The 21924-nt window shown below is 43.2% G+C and overlaps 2 protein-coding genes across 2 annotated transcripts; both read right to left on the bottom strand.

Moving 5' to 3' along the window:
- Nucleotides 1-6805: 6805 nt before the first annotated feature.
- Nucleotides 6806-9753, bottom strand: HOXB2 (homeobox B2). Its single transcript, XM_073325532.1, has 2 exons — nucleotides 9154-9753; nucleotides 6806-7945 (listed from the first exon to the last, which is right to left on the bottom strand). Exons 1-2 carry the CDS (start codon nucleotides 9530-9532, stop codon nucleotides 7314-7316), a joined length of 1011 nt encoding a protein of 336 aa, XP_073181633.1. The 5' UTR covers nucleotides 9533-9753; the 3' UTR covers nucleotides 6806-7313.
- A 3378-nt stretch (nucleotides 9754-13131) lies between these two features.
- Nucleotides 13132-17109, bottom strand: HOXB3 (homeobox B3). Its single transcript, XM_073325531.1, has 2 exons — nucleotides 16662-17109; nucleotides 13132-15509 (listed from the first exon to the last, which is right to left on the bottom strand). Exons 1-2 carry the CDS (start codon nucleotides 17095-17097, stop codon nucleotides 14746-14748), a joined length of 1200 nt encoding a protein of 399 aa, XP_073181632.1. The 5' UTR covers nucleotides 17098-17109; the 3' UTR covers nucleotides 13132-14745.
- Between the last annotated feature and the right edge of the window lie 4815 nt (nucleotides 17110-21924).

Below are 21924 nucleotides of genomic sequence, written 5' to 3'. Positions count from 1 at the left end.
AACAAACAACGACAACAAAAATTAGCTGGGGATTTTAGAGGATGGGGGAAGGGCCGTTTTCATTCTTCCGTTCGGGTGCGGGGGAGGGGAGAGAGTCTAAACTGACCAGGAGAATTGTACTTCGGTTGCTAGCCCGGATTAGGGGCCGTGACAGGAACCAGCGTGTTAATTGCTGGCCTAGACTCCAGCCCTTTTCCCTGAGGTAGATCCTTTCTGTTCCCCCCCACCCCGCCTGTAAGCGTTGAATATTGCACAGAGGAGGAGCTCCCCCCCCCCCCCCGGAGCTGAAGTGTGTACTCCTCATTTATCAATCCTGGCCTGCGGGTCTCTTGTTTTTTCAGGGGCTACTGAACTCATCCTAAATATAGGCTTTATATGAGGCGACTGGTCTTGGGGGTTTCCCTTAGCACACGCCAGTGGTCCGTCTCCAGCACTGACCAAAGCAGAGTTCTTCAGGGGCGTCCACTCCCTCTACCACACGCATCCCCCCCCCGGGCCAGAAACACACTCGCAAGGATATAACTGCGTAATATTATACTATGGGCGCGCAGGAAGAGGCAGGGGAGTTCCTACAGCAGCCTCCAGGACAGTTCATCTGTGATTATTCATTGGGTTGGTTTCCCTTGTTGTAAACAACCTCAGCAGCTGCCCTGTAACGGTGTAGGAAAGAAATCCAGCCAGGGAGAACCATATAGTTATCCCCGGCCATCCCTATGTTTGCCCAGGCTTTATGGGAGCTCTTACAAGAAATCTTTTTTCTAACAGGACATTCCGTAGGCACAAAAAGGGGGTCCCATGAAACCTAGTGGTGCGCTGATATGAAAAGGGAAGGTTTCGAGTTCTTTCGTGAGAGATTGCTTGGTTTTAAACAGTTTGGTTGACATATTTGATACCGGAGAGAAAGAAAGATCTATAGCCAAGTCCTTTGTGGCGAGATCTTAAGGGAAGTGGAGCGGGTCTTCTAAAGGTATCCATTTGAAAGAGGCTCTGCCATCGAAAGTTAAACATTTCCAAGGTTCCAGGGCACTTAGACAGACTCTTCTATTTTGAAGCTCAATATAAGGGTTAGCCGAGAAAGTTTGTTCCCCCTCCCCCAGGAGACATCACGCCGGGCTTCTCCATTATTTGATTAATAAGGAACACTTGAGCGGCTTTCAGACATCTGTACAAAAATATTTGATTTGGCCTTTTTTTAGAGTTAGGTATTTTGTCGGTGATTTTTACATCACGTCCTCTGTTTGTGATATTTGGGTCCAAAAGGAGGGCGGGGGAACAACTTCAGAGGCGGTGATCCAAAGAAATATTGGAGGGAACCTCTGAGCACCGCTGTTCATAGATCCCAACACTAGAACGGGCCATTGTGGTATTTAGTCTGACTTCCCCTATAACACAGGCCAAAGCACGTCCCCAAAGTCTTTCGGTTTTGAGCTAGAGACGATCTTAAAAAAAATCCGATCTTGATATAAAAATGGCCAGTGATGGAGAATCGGACACATCCGCCAGTGGTCAATTACCCTACCCGTTAAAAATTGATGCCATTGTGTTGTGAGTGAAGAATAAGATACATTTTAATTGTTACCCGTTGTGCTCCATAAAGCAGCAAGTGTAGGCTGGGTATTAATTCAGACCAGGGGATTTCAAGAGAGACCCTGTTTGGGGTGATGGATCAATAATTGTAACTCCATTCTCTGTGTTGATATTTCCTTGCAGCTGCGCTGCTGGGGTAAATGGACACAACTCTCCACTGAGGTCGCTGCAGTTTCGCTTGTTTTCACCAGCAGATAATTTGGCCCCAGGAGACTGGAGTTACGCATATAAATCCATACTCAGGTACCTACATACAAATGCCCTCATTGTCAAAGATGCTAAGTTAATGGGAGTTACAGGTGCTCAACAGTCCGGGGGTGGGGGGAGAAGCCTAACTGTGGATTGAATTGCCTAAGGGCAGGCTTCAAACAATTAAATATAGCTCCCGCTGTCGATATTAGGAGCTACAAGTTACGGAGTGGAAGATCTGAGCCAGAGGTGAGTGGGTATGCATTTACCTTTCAAGAAAAAGTGTCAAGCCATGCCGATGAAAAGCTCTTCTCCGTTAGCTGCTTGATCCAGCTCCATCCTTCGGTTGTGAGCCTGGATACTTTTTCAGAACTGAAAATCCGAGGACTCAGAACAGCTGCCAAAAATTCGGTTTAAATTGCACCCGGGTCTAGTCAGGCGCCTTTAAAACTTTCCAGCTGGGTGACAGTTAAGTGGCGAGGGGAGTAGATAGGTATCTGGGTCAATGGTTTCTATTTACAACCTGTGGGAGAGACTCTGATACTCGGGCCGAGCCATGCATCCCTCCTTCGGGACTAGACTGTAGTCCCGTGGAGAGACCAGGATTGGGACTCTGGAGACCTTCTAGTCTCTCCTCTGACACTGACGTTCTGGGTGACCTTTGGCGACTCACTTCTTCTTTCCCTGCCTCTGTTTCCCCTCCCTCTAGTAAATTGTAAAACGCTTAGGGGCAGGAGCATAGGGCATCTTACTATGTGTTTGTTCAGTGCCCAGTACCATGGAGTCCCCAGGTAGTACTAGAATAGTGATAATAATTAATAATTGTGCAACCCTTACACTCATTGGTAAGCGCTTCCTCAGAACATGAATTAGTCCCTTCGGCTGGACCTCAATGGGACTACTCACCAATATGTGTAAGGGGAGGCCAATTTGCCCCTGAATTTAACACCCCTTGGTTTCAGTGCGATTTACACTAGCGCTCAGCACCTTGCAGAACAGGGTCCTCCTGTGAGCTTGTTTGTCTTGAAACCAGACCTGTAATACGGATATTTTCTTTGGGAGGAAAAGGTAATAATGGATCCATCCAGAATTGCAAGACAGATTCAACAGGGATTTACCTGCCCTATCACATCGTTACTTTAAAGAGTTTGTTTGGCTCAGATACAATCTCCTTTCCTATTCTCGTGGTCTGGTAGGAAAGTATCAAAGAGAGGAAAAAGCAAACGGTTGGGTTGGTCATAACGGTGCATGACATGAAAACGGTGCAGCTGTGGAAAGGGATTTAATGGCTGTTGACTGCTAAGGAGCGCACAGGGCTTAAACTACTGGAGCCGTGGGCAAACCCTGATGGTTTATTCCTGTGTGACCGTGGCACAGTCGAGAGGACGAAATGGAGATGCTAGACACTCCCGACGCAATTTAAAACAATGCGGCATTGTGTCCAGGATTGCACGCAGATGTCACAGCACAGATTGGCATTGTATTGCATACAAATATAGATGCGTAATGATATGGCTATTTGGAGACAGACTCCATGCAAACTAAATAACATGAGAGAAGTGATCTGCTCTTGAGAGATTTTCTAGGCTTTGTTCAGATTCCGGGATCAACCGTTTAGAGGAACTTTGGGATGATTTCCCAAGATAAGGCAATGGGCTCGCCTTGTTCTTCTTGTGGCAACACATAACCGCGCCCTGGGATGCGCCGTTCAGTCCATATTTTGTTTCCAGGGGCATTGTCCCCTGGTCCTTCCCATGACCATAGTCGCTAGCTCAAGATCTTCAGGGCCTCAAGTAGCTCTTTAGGAAACATATGCCCAGACTAGATCAGCACCAGATAAATATTACTTTCTCATCATTACAACACGTGTGAGCGCATCTCATCTGCATATTTCTAGGTTAATAATCGCTAGTCCGCTGCAGTGTTTTGACAACGATCAGGGGCAGGATTTGCTTAATAGATGCCCTCCAGTTGCAGAGAACAGAAGGGTAAGGTTTCAAAAAACACATTCTCCGTTTGTTTGACATTTTGAAGAAGGTAAAGAATGGCTGAACTAACGATGAAGTCTTACAGTCATTCAATAACTTAGATTTTATTGAATATTCCCCTTCTTTCCTCCGACATTTCTGTCTTGCTAATTAGGACAAATAAGAAGGGTGGCTGTGAACGAGGATAATAACTGGCGAGGGCCCATTGATTAAGTCACTTTCCGCGGGTGTAGAATTGATTTGTGACTGTGACTGGCATGTTTTCTAGACCTGCAGCAACTTTGAGAAGTCATTATGATCTGCAGAAGGGCCATTGTTAGAGATTTGTATGGATAAGGTGTCAGTATTTACATTGGCCAGCCCGTAGAACTCCCTTCTCTCCTCCACAGCCCCGCATCCCCTCCTCCCTGGCATCTATTGGAAAGACCATAGCCATCACCGCCAAAACGTAACCCCGGGGAGAGACCGCCTCCCCAGCACAAGATGTCCCTTATTCTACCCTCCTCCCAGCTGAATGATTGAGTTGCTTGGAGATCGCACGTTGCATGGGGAGCAACCTTCTCGGGAGAGGCAAATGGGGAAGGGCACATAAAAGATGCAGAGAAACGTGTTACCTCCTGCACTGAAAATGGCTGAACTAATGGGGGAAAGTGTGTGTGTGTGTGTGTGTGTGTGTGTGTGTGTGTGTGTTTCCCTGCGCAAAATGCTTGTAGTGTTTTTTTTTAAAATAGGGAAAGTTACTCTATATGTTGGATGTATCCATTTTTCCTCCCTAAGCTCAGTTGATATTGACTAGGTATAACCAATTCCTTAATATTCCCCTGCACGACTGTATGCAGGATTGCGGGCTGGGGAGCTGGGGCGGGGGGGGGGGATATATGTGAGGCATTGGAACAAATGGCCCTTTGATAAACAGCGTCTGGCACTGCCTGCATTGTACTTGAGTGTGTTCCAGAAGCTAGAGATATTAAATAAACTTAACGATAATGAATAGCCTTCTGTGGTACTTTGGAAAGGCGCGGTCTGTCGGGACTTCAGGACTTTCAGAGCGGACAAGAGTGGTTAGTAAAAGAGGCGTGCACATGCTGGGTTGGGAAATGTTTGACTTCTAGAAGAGGATGCTCCTGGCATTAATTGTAGGGTCAGTGTTTTTTATGTATATGCATTTGTTGAGTAAGAGTTAGTCGATTATTTGAATTGCAATATATTTCGATTTTCAACATAAACATTTTCAGTCCCGCAGGAGCAGCGTTTTCGTTTGAATATATATCTGAGCATTTGTTCTGCAAAAGCGAAATACTATCCGTATTAAGACTAAAACGCGTAGACTTGAAAGCAGAATTCCCTGCTGTAATTGACAGAAATGTCTGGGATTTTTCCAAGAGCAATTTCAAAACATGTGTCTTTTGTACCCAACTGTTTGAAGGTTGGCTAAATTTGAAGTTCTTAACCACCCACCCCCCAGAAAAGCAGTGGGAGGTGACAATGACATGTCTTACTGCATCTTTCTGATATGTGAATTCCAGCAGCAAAATGAAGGCTGAACAAAATCTTAAATCTTCATCCAAAAGAGACACCCGGTGGGGTAGAATGTTCGCTCTTTGTTGTATCAACGAGTGTGTTTGTGTGTGTGTGTGTGTGAAAAATCCATCTTCCCCTATAGTACAACTGCGTGGACAGAAGGGATCATTTAACCTCCCTAGACTCCCACCCTCCTCCCTTAGCTCCTCAGAAATTGCCCAGTATAAATATAGCTTCTATCATGGCTGTCTGTTTTCCTTGTCTGGCCACAGATTCCTGCGCCATTTTAAGCAGCCCAGGAAGAAAGAAGAGCCCCCTTCTATTCCCCCTTCCCACTCCCACGCTCTCCCCCGCCTCCCAGTCTTCTGGGTTTCGATGCTACTTTCACACAAACTCGACTTGAACGCCTACCAAATTTCTGCCGTGTCTGGGGAAACACCGATGACTTAGCAAAGACGTAATATGATTTATTTTTTTTGTGTCACCGCGATTGATTCCTCCGCTGACCCCTTTTCATTCATAACAAGCCCCCACCCCCTTTTGATATATGAGTTTTGTGTTTAAAATTACTTGTTGGAGGAAAGCTTTCCTACAAGGACGCGCGAGCCGGGGCAGACCGGCACAAATGGCTATCGAAATCACCCCAGATTTATTAGTCCTGTTTTTTTCTGGCGTGTTCCCCCCCGCCCCCCGCCGCCCTTCACTCTCCCACTTTTAAATTTAATGTCTCCCCCCTTCTTTCCTTTATACCATTTAACTGCTGGCTACAAATATGGTAGTCAGGGTGCACCCATGGAGTATTTCTTGAAACTAGACAGTATTTATTCTCTCCCCCCACCCCTTGTGTACCATGGGGCAGTTTTAATTGGTAATTTTTTGCTTCAGGGGATGAGAAATGGAGGATTGGAAAAATCAAGAGGCTGCCTTTTGTCTTTCTGGATTGTCATTTGCGTGGTGTTAACACTCACGGGAGACGGGAAATATTTATAACAAACTTCTAAACAGCAAACGTTTCTAACCAGCGTGCGCCGGACGTAGGTGTTCTCAGGACTGAGGGGTGGTTTTGAAAGTAATGTGTAGAGCTGAGATTTTAAACTTTGAATTTACATTTTAGGTCAGACGATTTTTATCTAACAATATTTTTGCTCCAAGAGTAGGAATGGGGTGTTTAAAGAATGAATATGTTAAAATTCACAGCGAAGGTCTTTATTCTTTGAGCAAAAAACTAGCGCAGGGAAACCGAACAAGGAAGTTTAATGAATACAGTATTCCTGATTGAGACCTGCTTTCTATGAAAAAATGTGATTTATGAGGTCACATTTCTTCTTCTTATCCTCCCTGTCTACACAAGATAATAAAAACCAGTAGATAGTTGCAAAGAAAGAAAGGGAAGGTTCTAACTTCAGAGGGGAAATGAACAAGGTTCTTAAAGACGAGACATAAAAATGATAACACATTGTTTTAATTTTATAAAGACATTTATTTAATCTATGAAAATAATGTACAATAAATAATTTGCCATTTACTATTAAAGGATTTGAATAAATAGTCTACATCTAAAACTTAAAAAAGAGGAAACAAAATTCCTCCGGGTTTTTTTTTTAATTATTATTATTTATTTTTATTAAGAAATCTAAAAGTTTCGTTCGGATTCCTGAGAAAGTCACTTGAAGGATTTACAAATGTTTTCTCTCGGGGGTGGGGGGTTGTGAGGGGCGAGGGGGGGGTTGCTTGTGTATTTCTTTTAAATAAATAGGAAAGAATAAAAGTATAATTAAATATCTGAATTTAGTAAACACATAGGAGGATCCTGTTATTTGGGACTATGGGAATAACTATTTAAAGGATGGGCCATTCTTATGATCTAGCTTCCACATTAGAACGAACTTGAAAGGGGGCGAGGGGAGAAGGGGTGTGAGAAAGCACATGGCCACATTATAGAAATATTCTGGTGTCAAGTGGGGAGCCGGTGGAGGTGCGTGTGGAAGGGGCGACACAGCCAAGGCAGATAGACCCTGGTGGGACTGGTTATTGGAAATTCAGATGCTGCAGGTCTATAGTACACAATGTGTTTGTAAAAAAGTCCAGGTCTTCCTCCGAGAAGTGGACGGGGCTCTGCAGGGAGCCCTGGAGGCTGGAATCTGTCGCGAAGATGCTCAGATCTGGCAACAAAGGAGACTCCTGCCTCTCCGGGAAGGCATTGTCCACGCTGTCCGCTGCCCTGCTCGGCTCCATTATGGACCCTGGCTCTGCGGTGGGCGTTGGGTAGCCGGGGCTCCGGGGCAGCTGCTGAGCGCTGGGCGGCTCCTGGCTCGCCTGGTTTTTGGTTTGAAAAGGGCAGGGGGTCTCCAGGGCTTGGCCAAACGGAGAGTTCTCGTCCGCCTCGTCGCTGCATTCCTCCAGGTTGGGGTAGCCGAGGTCCCCGTCGGAGGGCTCTTGGTGCTGGGTCTGCCTCTTGTGTTTCATCCGGCGGTTCTGGAACCACACCTTGACCTGCCTCTCGGTCAGGTCCAGCAGCGCCGCGATCTCCACCCGCCGGGGCCGGCACAGATACTTGTTGAAGTGGAATTCCTTCTCCAGCTCCAGGAGCTGGGTGTTGGTGTAGGCAGTCCGGAGCCGCCGGGAGCCGCCCGCGCTGGTCTCTGGGAGCCCCTGGGTGTCTTCACAACACACACACACAACCGCCCATTTACAAGGGGACGAGGGGGGGAAAAAGAGAGAGAGAGGGTTGGAACAGCCACCGTGATGAACGAGCTACATCCATTCGCTTCCCGTTCCAGGGCAGGGCAGAACGGTGCCCGGTGCTAACCAAGGGGCAGAATTAAGCTCCCACAGGAGAAAACAGAATTTACCATCCTCCCAAATCACTCTCATGCTCCCTTCCCCTACCCCAAAGAAAACGTTTCACTCCCCCAATCCTCCCACCCCAAGGGAAAAAAATATCCCTGCCCCTCCCGCCTCCAATGGAAGGGGGATATTTCGTCCCCCTGGTACATTTGCTGCCAACAGTTTGGAAACTCCAAACCTTTTCTGGGGGGGAGGACCCAGTCGACACCGGAAAATACCGCCCGTTTCACACGTTGTCGTTGTCTTATAATTGACCGAAATAATGTGTTTGGTGTTGGTTTTTTTTAAAAAAAGAGAAAGAAAGAAAGAAAGAAAGAAAGAAAGAAAGAAAGAAAGAAAGAAAGAAAGAAAGAAAGAAAGAAAGAAAGAAAGAAAGAAAGAACTCCCAACACACCGAGAAAGGTTCTGTCCTTTGGGCCCCCAGGAAAAAAAATATAACCCAAGATTATTTTATTGAGAACACGTTTAAAGGACTGTTGCTTTATTTTGCTATCTATGGCTTCTTCTTCTTCTATTATTATTATTATTTATTTATTTTGCATGTTCCTAATGGATACCGATGAGGGAAATTCGGTCTCTGTCCCCCTCCTTCACCTCCTGCACACACACAAAAGCGCCAGCAAATCTCTCTTCTCCCCCCCCCCCCCAGCAGGCTGTAAAAAGGAGGGGGAAAAAATTCTAGAATTTCGGGAATAATAGGAAAATCGAGCCCTGACATGTTAGAATTTGGCTTCCAATTCAGACGGAATCTTGTAGGCTTATTCCCTCGGAAAGATAATTGCAGAACCGGCTATGATTCCCTCTTTGATTTGCACTGGAGTGGGGGGGGGGCACACCAAAAAATAAGGCTGCATATCGCTGCGATGTATTTTATTGCGTAACACCGTTTCAGGGATGGATGGATGGATGGATGGGGCGGGGGGGGGGGCAGGTGAGGGGCGAAATGATGCCAACATGTTTATTGTCTGAATCCAATCCCAATAAACACCCCCCATCCCCCTCGCCCCTGCATTGTACAAACCTGCAGGAGATCCAGCTGCAGATCCCGGGAAGGAGGAAGAGGATGGCGAAGAGGAAGAGGAGGATGGAGTCTGAGTAGCTTTCTTGGCTGATTTCTTCTCTTTCATCCAGGGGAATTCTGCAGCCAAAGGGCCAAACTGGATTGGGCGCTGCTGGGCCAGGCCATGAGTTGCTCTTTCTTGGCTTCTTGGTCTCGCCTGGTTGCTGGAACAAGGATTCAGGCTGAGGAGGGTTTGCTCAAAAGGAGGTGGAATTAATGTCGAGTCCTTGATTGATGAAGTTTGAAATGTCTCCAGGACAGCGGGAAGAGACGCCAGGCACTCTGCGAGCGAAGGCTGGCTATTTATAAACCCGATCTCCCTCTCCAATTCAAAATTCATGGCTTTTCCAGGGCCCAGTGGCAGAGGGAGGGGGACGAGGAGAAGGAGGAGGGAGGAAATCTTAGGGCCCCAGTTTTTTTTATTGTTATGGTTATGATGACGATTCTCGGGCTTTTATAATTGTTATATTGCTGATAATACAGGCGTATGGGGACCTTGCTCTATTAAACTGGAGACTGGGGCGAAAATGCAGCCAAATTCCTGGTCACATGACCAGCCTTGGCCAATGGCAGGCGGGGCCTGCTGGAAAACAGAAAGCATTATTTTCTTTAATAGATTAAAATAAAAATGGTCCTTAGGAAACGTCCCTTTCCCCCCCCTCCCCCCCTTTTAGAAGGACTTGGGCTCTGGCATTTAATTAGGGTAACCTCTATGCTGCAACAGTGGAGATGCCTGTAAGGCAGGGAAGGGTGGGAATGAAGGTAGGAGTTGCCTTTTTAACTCTTTCCCTGCCTGGGAATACAGTGGCTGATGAGCACATTCTGGAAGACAGGAGCAGTTAAGAAGCAAACTCATTACTCTTTTTAAAGTTTTGACAACGGATTGAAATAGGAATAGAAAACAAGTTTCCTAAATCAAGGCAGAGGCAGTCTTCATTAACAGCCAGGGAAGGCTAAACCTAATCAGTGAGGCAAATTGGAATTTCAGATTTACCAATATCTGCAGTTGGGATTTTTTTTAAAAAGTTCAGGTCAGTATGAAAGCTGAATTCAGAGGTTTATTTGGGGGGCAGTTAGATGTTCTTAAGAACTTTTTAGATCCTTCAAAGTCATAAAGCAAGCATTAAAAGTTGAGGAGAAAAATCTTAGCTTGTTAAAGTACCTTAATCCCCCACTCCTAAGTGAGTGCGCTTTAAACTTCGCTGCAAGAGGAAAAACGTGTTTTAAGGTCACTGATATCTTTGAAATCAAATGAATTGTCGCTAAACAGCTCCTCTTTAATAGTTTAGAAAACAAATCATTAAATTAAAAGTCATTTCCCAGTAAGATTTTTCTTTTAAAGCCAGCAGCTTCACACAAACCAAAAAAGAAAAAGAGAGAGAGAGAGAGAGAAACGATCAATCTTTTGTTCGAAAGCCTTTTGACAGTTGGGCCTTAACCAACTTACCAAAGAAAGTTGGCTTTTTTGAGTTATTGTGAGAGGAATTATTCGAAAACTTTAACCTAGAGAAGAGCAAAATAAGAAAGATTAGACAATGAACAATTCTGGGAAAAGAAGACCAAAAAATAAAACATTCTGAAAGCTTAGAAGGTTTTTAGTTTGTTGGTTCAAGATCTATTTTCCCGCATCTTCTCGGAAAGAAGGGCTGGCAAACGGCAGGCAGGCAGCAAAGCCTAGAAACTTTTGTCCCTTCAAACATCCGTGTGGGTGGTAAGCATTTACAGAGAAACCCAGAAATCTACAGCCAAGCCGAATTGCAGGGCAGCAAAAAATAAAATAAAATAAAATAAAATAAAATAAAATAAAACAGTGGGAAATTAGATGGCTGGAACGCGGACATGGGCTTAAAGTTTGGGAGAGTATTTCCCCAAAACGTTCATCTCTATTTGATTGGATTTCTGCTGAGATCAGGGGATAAAAGGTAAACCCAAAGAAACAAACAAACAAAACCAATTAGCAAATCAGAACAGAGATCAGAATCAAAACAATTTAAAATCTGGCTTTATTTGAATCTTAGTTGTAATAATAAAACAGGACAGTATTCTCTACTGCCTGGGAGACAGATTGGTTTATAAGAGGTGTGGGATATGCTGAAATAACTTGGAAAGTGACTATAGCTTCTTTCATTTTTTTCTTCTTCCTTATTAACACTAAAGTTACAGCCATAAAACCTTTTGGGGGAACATTTCTTGCTCTTTATTTCACAGGGAGTGATCAGATATTAAATTTCCATTCCCTATTTGGAGGGGAAAGTCTTCTTTCTTTCTTTCTTTCTTTCTTTCTTTCTTTCTTTCTTTCTTTCTTTCTTTCTTTCTTTCTTTCTTTCTTTCTTTCTTTCTTTCTTTCTTTCTTTCTTTCTTTTTCTTTTGTTAGATAACAATACATTATATGTATACTGAACATTAAAGGCAAACGCAAAGTTTTTTTTTAAGGCAAAGACAAGTCTTCTTATTTAATACTGTCATGTGCAAAATCAAAACTGAGAACATGGGACGCTTCAGGGGTGGGGGTGGGACGGACAAAAGAAACAACATCTGTCTGAACCCTGAAATGTGACTTGGGTCTTTCGTTCTGCTGCTGGATTCACTTTCACTTATTTTGAAACTAGTTAGGAGCATTTCGTGACACCAAATCGAACAATATGGCGCCCACTCTTTTAGATTCAGTGACATCTCCGAGAAAACTATACTCGGGGGAAGCCCCTAAAACCTTGAATATTGTTATTTGATCTGATCTCAGTCAAAGCTTCCATGCTTTTAAATTGTAGTATCACTGAATCTTAAATTGCTTCTTGCATGGCTGGATATTATCCAGTTACAGTCCTGTGTAGAAAAACAAGTTTCTTCTTCTTCTTCCTTTCTTTTTTGCTTATTTGGTTAATTATTATTTATGATTGCACAAAGGCTGGAATGACTAACCCGGCCTTTCGTTTATTAAAAAGAAATCAAAGATAAAATGAACTGAAAATCATTGCTCATTGTAAAGTCTTCATTCAACCATATATACATACACATACACAAAGTGTGCGTGTGTGTGGTCTAATCAAGAAGACTGTACATACAGGCAGGACACGCCGCTAATTAATAAATTTAAGCCATTGTTTCCAACCGAAATGATGTTAGTATTCAGTGCCTTTTGATCTCCCCCCCTCTCCCCCTCCCCCAAGAACAGTGTTAGGAGTATCACCTTCCCTCTCAGAGCTTTCTCCTTGCTTATTTGTTACAGCAATGCAAATGGGGCATTTTGTGTTTGACAGACAGTTTATATCCAGTTCCAGCATCATAAAACTTTTATTGACCCACACCGCTTATAAAACAAGTTTTCTTAAGGCTCTGGAGCATAAAAGACAAATTATCCACAGCATTATCTTATATTTGCTTTTGCTTCTGCATACATCTTTCCCTCCCTCCTCCCTTTACCTTTCACTAGCAGTTTAACCCTATCACAGCATCTCTCTCCCAGCACCAAGGTTTTATTCTTCCGCTTCTCCAGTGATTTAATTTCACTTCAGTATTAAAATTCCTCTTTGCCTTTTTGTGATTAATCATTTTCCTTTGTTTTCATTTTAGGCCCAATGGCTGTGTCGTTCGGATGACACGTGATCTCCTCTCTTTGTAACCTCAGAAGAGGACTGTGAACTTTAGTCTGCTTGGGAGAATTTTAAACAGGCTTCCAAGGGGCGAATGGGTGGGGTGAGGTGAGGGAAATAGAGACTAGCTCTTAACTTTTTAATTAAATATTGTGGTCTAGGAACGTGTCAACGGTTTATAACCTGCGCTCTAAAACAAATAGGATTATAACCTGAGGGGTGCGCCATGGAGGAGAGACTATAGATATCTAGCTATCTGTCTTTAGTCTCTGGGATATTTAAGCTTGTGTTTTGACTACTTCGTCTTTATGTTATTTTTGCTTTTAGATCCGACTAATAGGACAAGATCCAAATTGATAACAGAAAGTTTATTCAAGAATTGTTCAACAGACAACCCCTTAAGCAAGGAAATGAAATTACTACTGTAGGAACAAAGAAAGATCTCCAAAGAGGAGGGGTGACGGGGAGGGGGGATTAGCTATAGTTCTTCTAATTCAGGACTATACAATTACAGTCTGGTTCTGCTCTCATGCCTCCAGTAGAACTAATTACATTATTCATAAGTACGAGGGTAACATAAAACTACTGGTCTTCCTAAATTACAATAACTAAAATAAGCTTGTTGTACAATGACAAGGAAACACAATGTCCTTTATAACAAGTAAATACTAAAAAAGTACAATTTGATTCTTTTTCTCATATAAATACATGATGTTGGGGATAAATAATACAAAAAAAGGAAAAATATTTTAAACTGGCTATAACCAATAAATATATATATGAATGTTCACCAGAACACACAGCTTTTGAAAGACGTCAGGATTGAGTGGACGAACGCCCTTCAAAGTTGTTTTATACCCATTCAATGTAAACTCTAAGTGCAACAAAGATGTCCAGACAAGAAAGCATTAGCAAATACCAAAGGTCCATTCACTTCTGCTTCTTTTGGAGGACACACCGTTTGTTCAAAAATACCCTGTTTTCACGTTAAGTCAAGAGAGAAGGAGGAACAAAATGTAGGATTTCTAAGTCTTAAGATTGCTTTTTTGTTAATGAACCCTAAACGAAAAAGCGTAACCGAATGGAGACTTCACTTCGTAAGAGGCAAAGGTTAAAAATATCCAGACCTGTCAACTTTCTCTTCCTCTCTTTGGCCTCTTTAAAAAAAAAATATAAAAATCAGCTTTGTTGCAGAAATTTATTTCCAGAACCTTTGCAACTCTTCAGCCTAGTTGGGGAGCCTGTGAAGAGGAGGAGGAAGAAAGGTACTATTTCGAAGTCTTGGCAGATATGTATATTTTCAGCTAATGGGGTGAGGGGAGGAATTACTCAGCAAAAAAGATGTTCTTCATCTCAAGAGTTAGACTGGAAAGAAAAAGGTAAGATTCTTTGGGGGGAGATTTGGAGAGTGCAGTTTTCTGTGAATCTATTTAGATTAAAAAATGTATCTGTTATTGATAGGCCAACTGTATAGATTTGGTGGGTTGACAATATGCTGTCATTATCAATGTCAGAGGAATCTTTGTACTTATTTGTACCTTCTTTAAATATATCAGGTTCTTTTGGTTTTGTATTTTGCTAGATTTCCATAAAACTACCCCAGATATATATTCAAAAGCATTTGTGTTGAAGCATTAGAAGGTATATCTATCTAGAGTTTAGACAGAGAGAGAGAGAGAGATAGTGGGGTGTGTATGGAGATAGATTAGATTAGATTAGATTAGATTAGATTAGATTTGAGAGCTGCATCTTGCAAATAAATAAAATGAATCTTCAGGAAAAAACAGGAAATTTCTCCACTTGAAGGGCTAACAGGACAGGCCACCAAATAAATATCTTAAGGGTGCAACACAAATGTTTCTGAACCAGGTCCCACTGCAGATTCACTCCCTCACTTCAGTGCTCCCCAACTTCTTCCCCAGTCTGTCCTGCTCTCCCACAACCCACCCTGCCCCCCACCCTATCACAGGTGGGTGAGTTTGGGCGCCTCTTGGATTCGGCCCTGAGAAGAGGCGTGGTGCGTGGAAAGCTCTGTGTAAGTTGGATGGGTCTCACAGGGTCCGTGGTGCTGGCTGGCTGGCATCTGTGGAGCGCCGTTGTAGTCCATGCTGGCAGACTGGTGGTGTGGCAGGTGACTGAGGCCGTAAAGGGAGGGGCCCGGAGCAGGCATAGAATCCCCGTAGCTGCTTCCAACGTATACAGGGCTGCCTGGCATATTGGGAGTCCCATACGTGCTCCCATTGCCCTGTAATATGTGGGGGTCGTACTCCGGCGCCGTGTTGGCGTACTTTTGTTGGGCGGGGCACCCTTTGATGGGGTTTTGGTAGTTAGTGGACATGGCATAGGCATTCTGGTGGGGTTTATTGAAGGAAGGAGGCGATGGGTCCTCGTAGTTACTAGTCATGGTGTGCAAGGCATTCATAAATCCTGCCGAGGATTGCATGGGCTGGGGCGGGCTGCCGGTTGGGGAGGGCCCCCCGGAAGAAGACCCCATGCCTTTCGACTTCTGATCTTTCTTATACTTCATCCTCCGGTTCTGGAACCAGATCTTGATCTGCCTTTCGCTGAGGTTGAGCAGATTGGCCATCTCCACCCGGCGGGGCCTGCAAAGGTAGCGGTTGAAGTGGAACTCCTTCTCCAGCTCCACCAACTGTGCGCTCGTGTAGGCAGTCCGGGCTCGTTTGGAGGCAGAAGACCCCGGAGGGCTTCTCTCGCCGCTGCAGCTTTCTACCGGCCCGAAATGAAATAAAAGATAATTACTTACATGCAGAAATTGAATGTACCGTTCCCTAATAAATCCTGTAACAGGCAGGCGGATTTCAACCATCCTCCCCCCCCCACCGTTCACATTAGCTTGCACTCTATAATCATGTCATTTATTAAGAGTTCTGTTCTCCAAAGCTGCCCCTGCTTTATGAAAATTTGATCATGTCACGCAGAAAAGGATTCCAGGGCCATTTATTTAGGAGTCGATTATTTTCAGTAGATAATTTCGAGACAATAAAATTTGGCAGGGGGCAGTGTTTTGAAAAGCAAATTAATATAACCACGGATGCCAGCAATGTGTGTATTGCGTTTTCATGTGTGTATATTTTATACCTCACAGGCATGTGTGTGTGTTTTGTATAAATGTGGGTGTGTATTTAATATAGGTGATAACACACATGGGCGCATAGGGGCACACATGCATTTGTGCCTTCAGTGTACATGCATATATATAATTGCCCTTATAGAATATATATGCATATATAACACAAATACTATATTAAAACACACACACACTTATATAATAAACAGACACGTGCATATCTGTTTATGTGTATGTATGGGCAACTATATATTATTATATTATATATAAAAGAGCAATTCCATGGTGTTCTTTTATCTATCTATCTATCTATCTATCTATCTATCTATCTATCTATCTATCTATCTATCTATCTGTTGATCAATAAATAGATGGATAAGTAATATACTGTGGAATTTCTTTACTACTGATAAATATGCTGCAATGGATATCCATATGCATTTATTAGTAACTACATGCATTCAATGCTTCAGCCACCTTTAGCTATGTACAATTTATTTGGTGCATTTTACTACAATATTATGGCATTTAAAATAAATAAATACATAAATCAAGTGTACACAGCTAAATCTTCATAATGGGCCAAATCCAGTGGGCTTTATTCAGGCCAAACTCCCATTGAAATCACCAGGAGGTTTGCTTGAATAGAGGTTGAATGGCTTGGCTCCGCCAACCATAGCAGTATTTTCAATGCATGTATCTTTCCACTTTCAGACAAGAGCATTCAGGCTGGTGGCTTCATTACCTCGCTGTTTAGGGAAGTGGAGGGTTACAAAAGCAGAACATTATACCTGTGGTAGGGGAACTGTTTTTCTGTTTGGAGTTTTGTCTCGATTCTTTCATCCAGGGGAAAATCTGTTTGGTGAGAGTTGCGTTTGAACTGAGATTTGATTTGCTGGGGGCAGTTTTACTGCTCCCTGACTGGCTATCGCTGTTGCTACTGTTGCGGTTGGTGACGGAGTTTGGGGGTGGTGAGACAGGTGGGGCTTGATGATTCTCCCGGGGCAAACTCGGACGCATGCAGCTTCCATTCAGGTCTTTACTTTTTGCATGTGGGGCAGTGTTGCCAAGAGATTGGAGGGAGCAGGCAGACCTCTGGTAGTCATTCTCCACGTGAGAAGAAGGCTGGAAAGGCTGTTGAGGGCCATCATAACCAAACCCATTAGCACCCTGGTAGGAATAACCTCCAAACAGCGTCGAACTGTCGTAGTATGTTGTTTTCTGCATCTCTGGGATTCCCAAAAAATATTTTTACCGACTACCAGGGTCTTGAGACCCCTATGGAAGAACATTGGCACCCCAAGGTCACGTGACAATCCGTTTCCAGTTGTCTATTGGAAGCTGACCTGAAAGGTTAGAAGAAACACACAATGATAGTGGCCTGGCTATGAATCCATCTTAGGTCGTGAAAAGCACATGACATGAATAGGGTCCTACAGAACAGGGCTAACAGATGCTTTGAACAGATTTGTCCTGTGTTCCTCCTCCCAAGGCTTATCAACTATTTTAAAGTTTATTTTTTAAAGTCAATGCATTTTTATGAACAGCATTGCACCGTGTATGTCTAAATATGTCTAAGCACTGGTGATTTCATATGCATACATAGGCATAAACACACACACATTAATATAATAAGAACAAGAACATAGAATGGATCACTGCTATCCACAAACATGAACCGAATATAATTCATGCCTTTTTACCCCACATCCTAATCCAGTCAATACAATAAGCAGTTCCCAAGAATAAAAGAAAGAAGGTTACGATGTGCCCAGAAACGAAAGTTTGGAGGATCAGATACTACAAAGTTTTGTTGCTTTATTGTAGGACTGCCTCACAGAGTCTTTGATTTTAAACCAAGAATGGCAAATAGTCTCTATATTTTATCAAGGTAAGGGTCTCTTGACTCATTTAGCTTTATTTGCTGCTTCCACAGTAACACACGTTGTCTTTGCAATTCTGGAGAAAATATTTTCAACAGATATTGGGGCATCCATTTAATAAAACAAAACGTTTTTCCTTTGGCCTATTTGTCTATTGTGTTTAGGACAAGTACCTTTTCACTCTTCACCCCCATTTCTTTAAAATCTTGAGTCTGGAACTGCCATTGAAAAGAATTGCTTCCAAACCCAGTTTCATTGTGTGTGTCTGTGTTTTTTTAAAAAACAATTTTGTCACCAGGCCATTTGGTTCTAGCTTTCTATCCCTTTGACTTTTCATCATTCCCCCCCACCACCCTTCTGTTTAGGTTTGCTTTCCAATCCAAGCCCAAAAGTTCCAGAAAACCGGAAAAACCAGCCTTTACTACCTCCTTTTGCCCAAAGTATGAACTTTCTCTTCATGGGATGGGGGAAAAAAACCAAGAAGAATGGACACTGATCAGAAAATAATTTGGTATCTGGGGATCAACCAAGCAGCAAACTTATTTTAAAAACCCGGTGGATTTTCCCCATTACTATGCACATTATGCGAGGATGGATTTGATATTTATCGCCATTTTTAAAATTTAATTTTTATCACTTTTAAAAAATAAACTGCATGTAAATAAAGTCTAATGAGATGTTTTCAAATACTAAAGCTTTAACACAATGCACAGCTCTACAATAAATAACACTCGGATTTTTCCTCCCCCGACTTTTGTGTGTTTGTGGTTATGTCAAACTGCACTTCAGACAACACACTCTCCGCCAATATACACATGTAAGATTGATTTAGCTTTTATACATCAACTTCTCCACTCCCAAATCGGTGCGATAGCTTCCACAGAGCTATATTATTTATTTATTTTGTCGACAAAGAGTCTGGAATAATTTTGCAGAGAATTATTGGAGGGAGTACTCGGGTTTTATTTCCTAGTCATGATAAATATTAAAAAGTATACTCCTCTACCCCAGCTGAAGAGCTGTGAATTAATTAACAACCAGCAGTACATATATTATGAATAGGGTGGCTGAAATTGAGGAGGAGTACAAAAAGGTGGGAATCTCTCCCAGGCCTTCCTGTTTTACACTGCTTTCTTTCTTTCTTCTTCTTCTTATTTTTTAATCTTCTTTTTCTTCTTCTTTTTTCTCTTTTAAATGCCCGAGGGGCTTATCAAAAGCAGCTAAAAAGAACAGCGGTGATTTTCAAAAAATACATACAATAATCGTACCGCCTTCTCCACCCAAAAAACCGAAGCTATCTGGTTTGGAGCTTCAACAGAAGAGATTTGCTTTTGTAGCTCATCTCTCAACGCCTCGCAAATGCCGGTCATTTATCTTCCCGAAGACGGCCGGAATCCTAATTATTTACTCCAAGGAATTGTCTGTGTGCGTGTTTTTTTTAAAAAAATCTCAGGCAGAATAATAAATATTAGATTATATCATGTTCCAATTAACTACCGCAGGATCAAGTCTAGTATGTTTCCCCATCTTCCAAGTTTCACTTTGCGAAGGATAACAACATTAAAGACACAACACAAGAACTTTTACGGCGAAAGATTTAGAGGTGATTGAAAAAAAATGCCAGTGAAATACCGAGATGGAGAAGGAAAAGGGATCTAAGTCAAAAGGTTCATAGGAAGATTGGGTGAGAGGATGGGAACAGATCTAAGCCTATTTATTTCCCTTTAAAGCGATTCCCTCCATGTTGGAAATCCTAAATTCACTACCTGACTCTGTTCAGGAAGAAGAGCAGCTCATTCCTCCCCGCCCCCGCCTAAGGTATATTTCACAGACCGAGCAAAAGAAAGAATAAACCCGTTTTTAGTTTAAAATAAGAACGCTATCGACATGCCTCTTAACAATAGGCTGGCGCTGAGAGGCACCTCAAATTCCAGCGACTGCCTTGCGGTGAATATGCCTGGAAAATAGAGACACATTCCTAAAATTTCCCTTCCCCCCCCCCGCATCATCACCCCCAAGCAGAACCCCCCAGTTGAAAAGCAGGGGGGAAAGAAAGGCCCCTGGATGAGGGCTGCAAAACAGTCGCTGCGTGGAAGGAAGCTTAAAGCTTGTGAACTCTTCTTGAACCGAGATTGGAGTCATATGGTCATAAATCATTGGGACATAGACTCCGCCATTCACAAAGTGATAGCCTATTTGAGTCCAGCTTACCTTAGTCTCTGACGAGCAAAGCACAGGCAGACATAATGTATGTTCACATCCAGCACCAAAGCAATCAATAAGCAAGGAATTGCACCCTCTTCCTTTAAAAAAATGTTAAAGGAATATATAGAGATAGATAGAAGTGTGTGAGTGTGCGTGGAAAAAAAAAAGAGAGAGAGAAATCCAGTAATAAAGCCAAAGGATGGGGGGCTAAGCCAGGGTAGCCTTCGGTTACGGCTGCTCAAATTCTCTCTCTCTCTCTCTCTCTCTCTCTCTCTCTCTCTCTCTCCCTCTGTTCGTTTGGGGAAGAAAAAAAAAAAAAAAAAAAGCAAGATGCTTTACAGCTTCCAAGATGTGTAGAAAAGCTCAGGGCTTTGAATGGACAAACCCTGAGATTCTAGTTGCCCTATAGACTGGTACGCCCTGCTCACTGATAACAATGGCCACGGCAGAGGGGAAGAAGGGAAGGAGGGAAAAAAAGGAAAGAAAGAAAAGCTGAACGCGAAACCTTTAACTAGGCAAGGTTGGGCTAGGATTAAAAATAATAACAGTAATAATAATGAGCCAGGGTGGAGGGGATGCGGGGTGGGGAAGGGGTGTGTGTGTGTGAAATAAAGCTAGGTGGTATTTAAAAAAAAAATTAAAGATTTGCTTTGGAGCGCTGGGCAAAGCCAACAGCCTTCCAAACAGCGTCACTAGTGAAAAATTATGCTAATTGCAGACGTGGTGGACCGAGGCCTAGACAGAAAGATAGCAAAGCTTTCCTTTGATTCACGTGTTTAACAATTAGGTGTCAATTTATGTTAATAAACCCTTTCAACATAGGCATACTCCTCCCCCCCCCCTTCCCACCCACAGTTAGAATCGTCTTTCTTTCAATAACTGGTGCATATATTTTGTCTCTCCCTCCAACTGGATTTGTCTCCTGTTAAGAGTCCCTAATATGGAATAATTATGAAATATACTTTTCGGGGGGGGGGGGGAGAAGGGGGGGTGATCAGCCAGCCAGGGACTGATTATTTGTTTTAAAGGGAGTGGAGACCGGTGGGGGGAGGGAGGAGAGGGTGACAAAAGGAAGAATCCGTTGTGTTGATGCAACTCAAAGCCTACAGCCGTGGGGAACTTTAATATTAAGTCTGCGTGTCAAAGTTCTCTGGCTGGTGGCTACACTATTCCCCACCTACTGCAGGTTGGTGGACGGGAGGAGGTGGAATTTGCATTTCTAAAGGGCGAGAGAGAGTAAAATCACATAGGAAAGGCGAAGTCCGGGAGGGGTTGAACCATAAAGATTTGTATTAATATGATGGTGAAGATGATGATGCCAGACGCTGCTGCTATAGCTGGGCAAGAGTTATGACTCCTGGAGCGCGCACAAGGAAACTTTCCCCGATGAGTTTTGATGAAGGTGCAGGGAAAGGAAGCGTTGCAAAGGGAGCGTGGGAGGAAGACAGGGCAAAGAATGTAGGTGTCTGCACTTTTTTTTTTTTTCTTTCCCCTGCTGTTATTGTTCCAGATTGCAATGATCTTCCTCGCCTTTAATTCTTGCCCACACCGCCTTTGGGTTAAGTGCTGACTGGAAAATTTAACTGTAGGCAGAGAAGGGAAGGGGTTGACACGAAAGCTCTTTGGATCCCGCTTGGAAGGTGTGTCCACTTGTGCCGTTTGCATCACTCTTTCGCACCTTCTGTTGAGTGTCCATTGAAAATGGGGCTACATAAAGAGTTTACTTTTGCAACAACTTACTTTCGGGATGCGTCTGGTGGAAAAGACTTTCAAGGTGCTGGCTGCAGGCTTACTAGGGGGCATAGTGTTTCCACCTATTGTTCTAACATCAATTTTCAAACCTGTGTCTTGAGGGGGTTCCACCCTGTAACTGAAATATCGTCTCTGAGAATTTTTTTTTCCCTTCTAACTTTTTATGGACTGGGACTGGGACACACATCTTCAACTGCAGGCGGGCGTCTATTTT

Source organism: Lepidochelys kempii, chromosome 27, assembly GCF_965140265.1.
Source record: "Lepidochelys kempii isolate rLepKem1 chromosome 27, rLepKem1.hap2, whole genome shotgun sequence".
Lineage (NCBI taxonomy): Eukaryota > Metazoa > Chordata > Testudines > Cheloniidae > Lepidochelys > Lepidochelys kempii.
The sequence above is the reverse complement of the archived record's forward strand: the minus strand, read 5'-3'. Positions and strand labels throughout refer to the sequence as shown.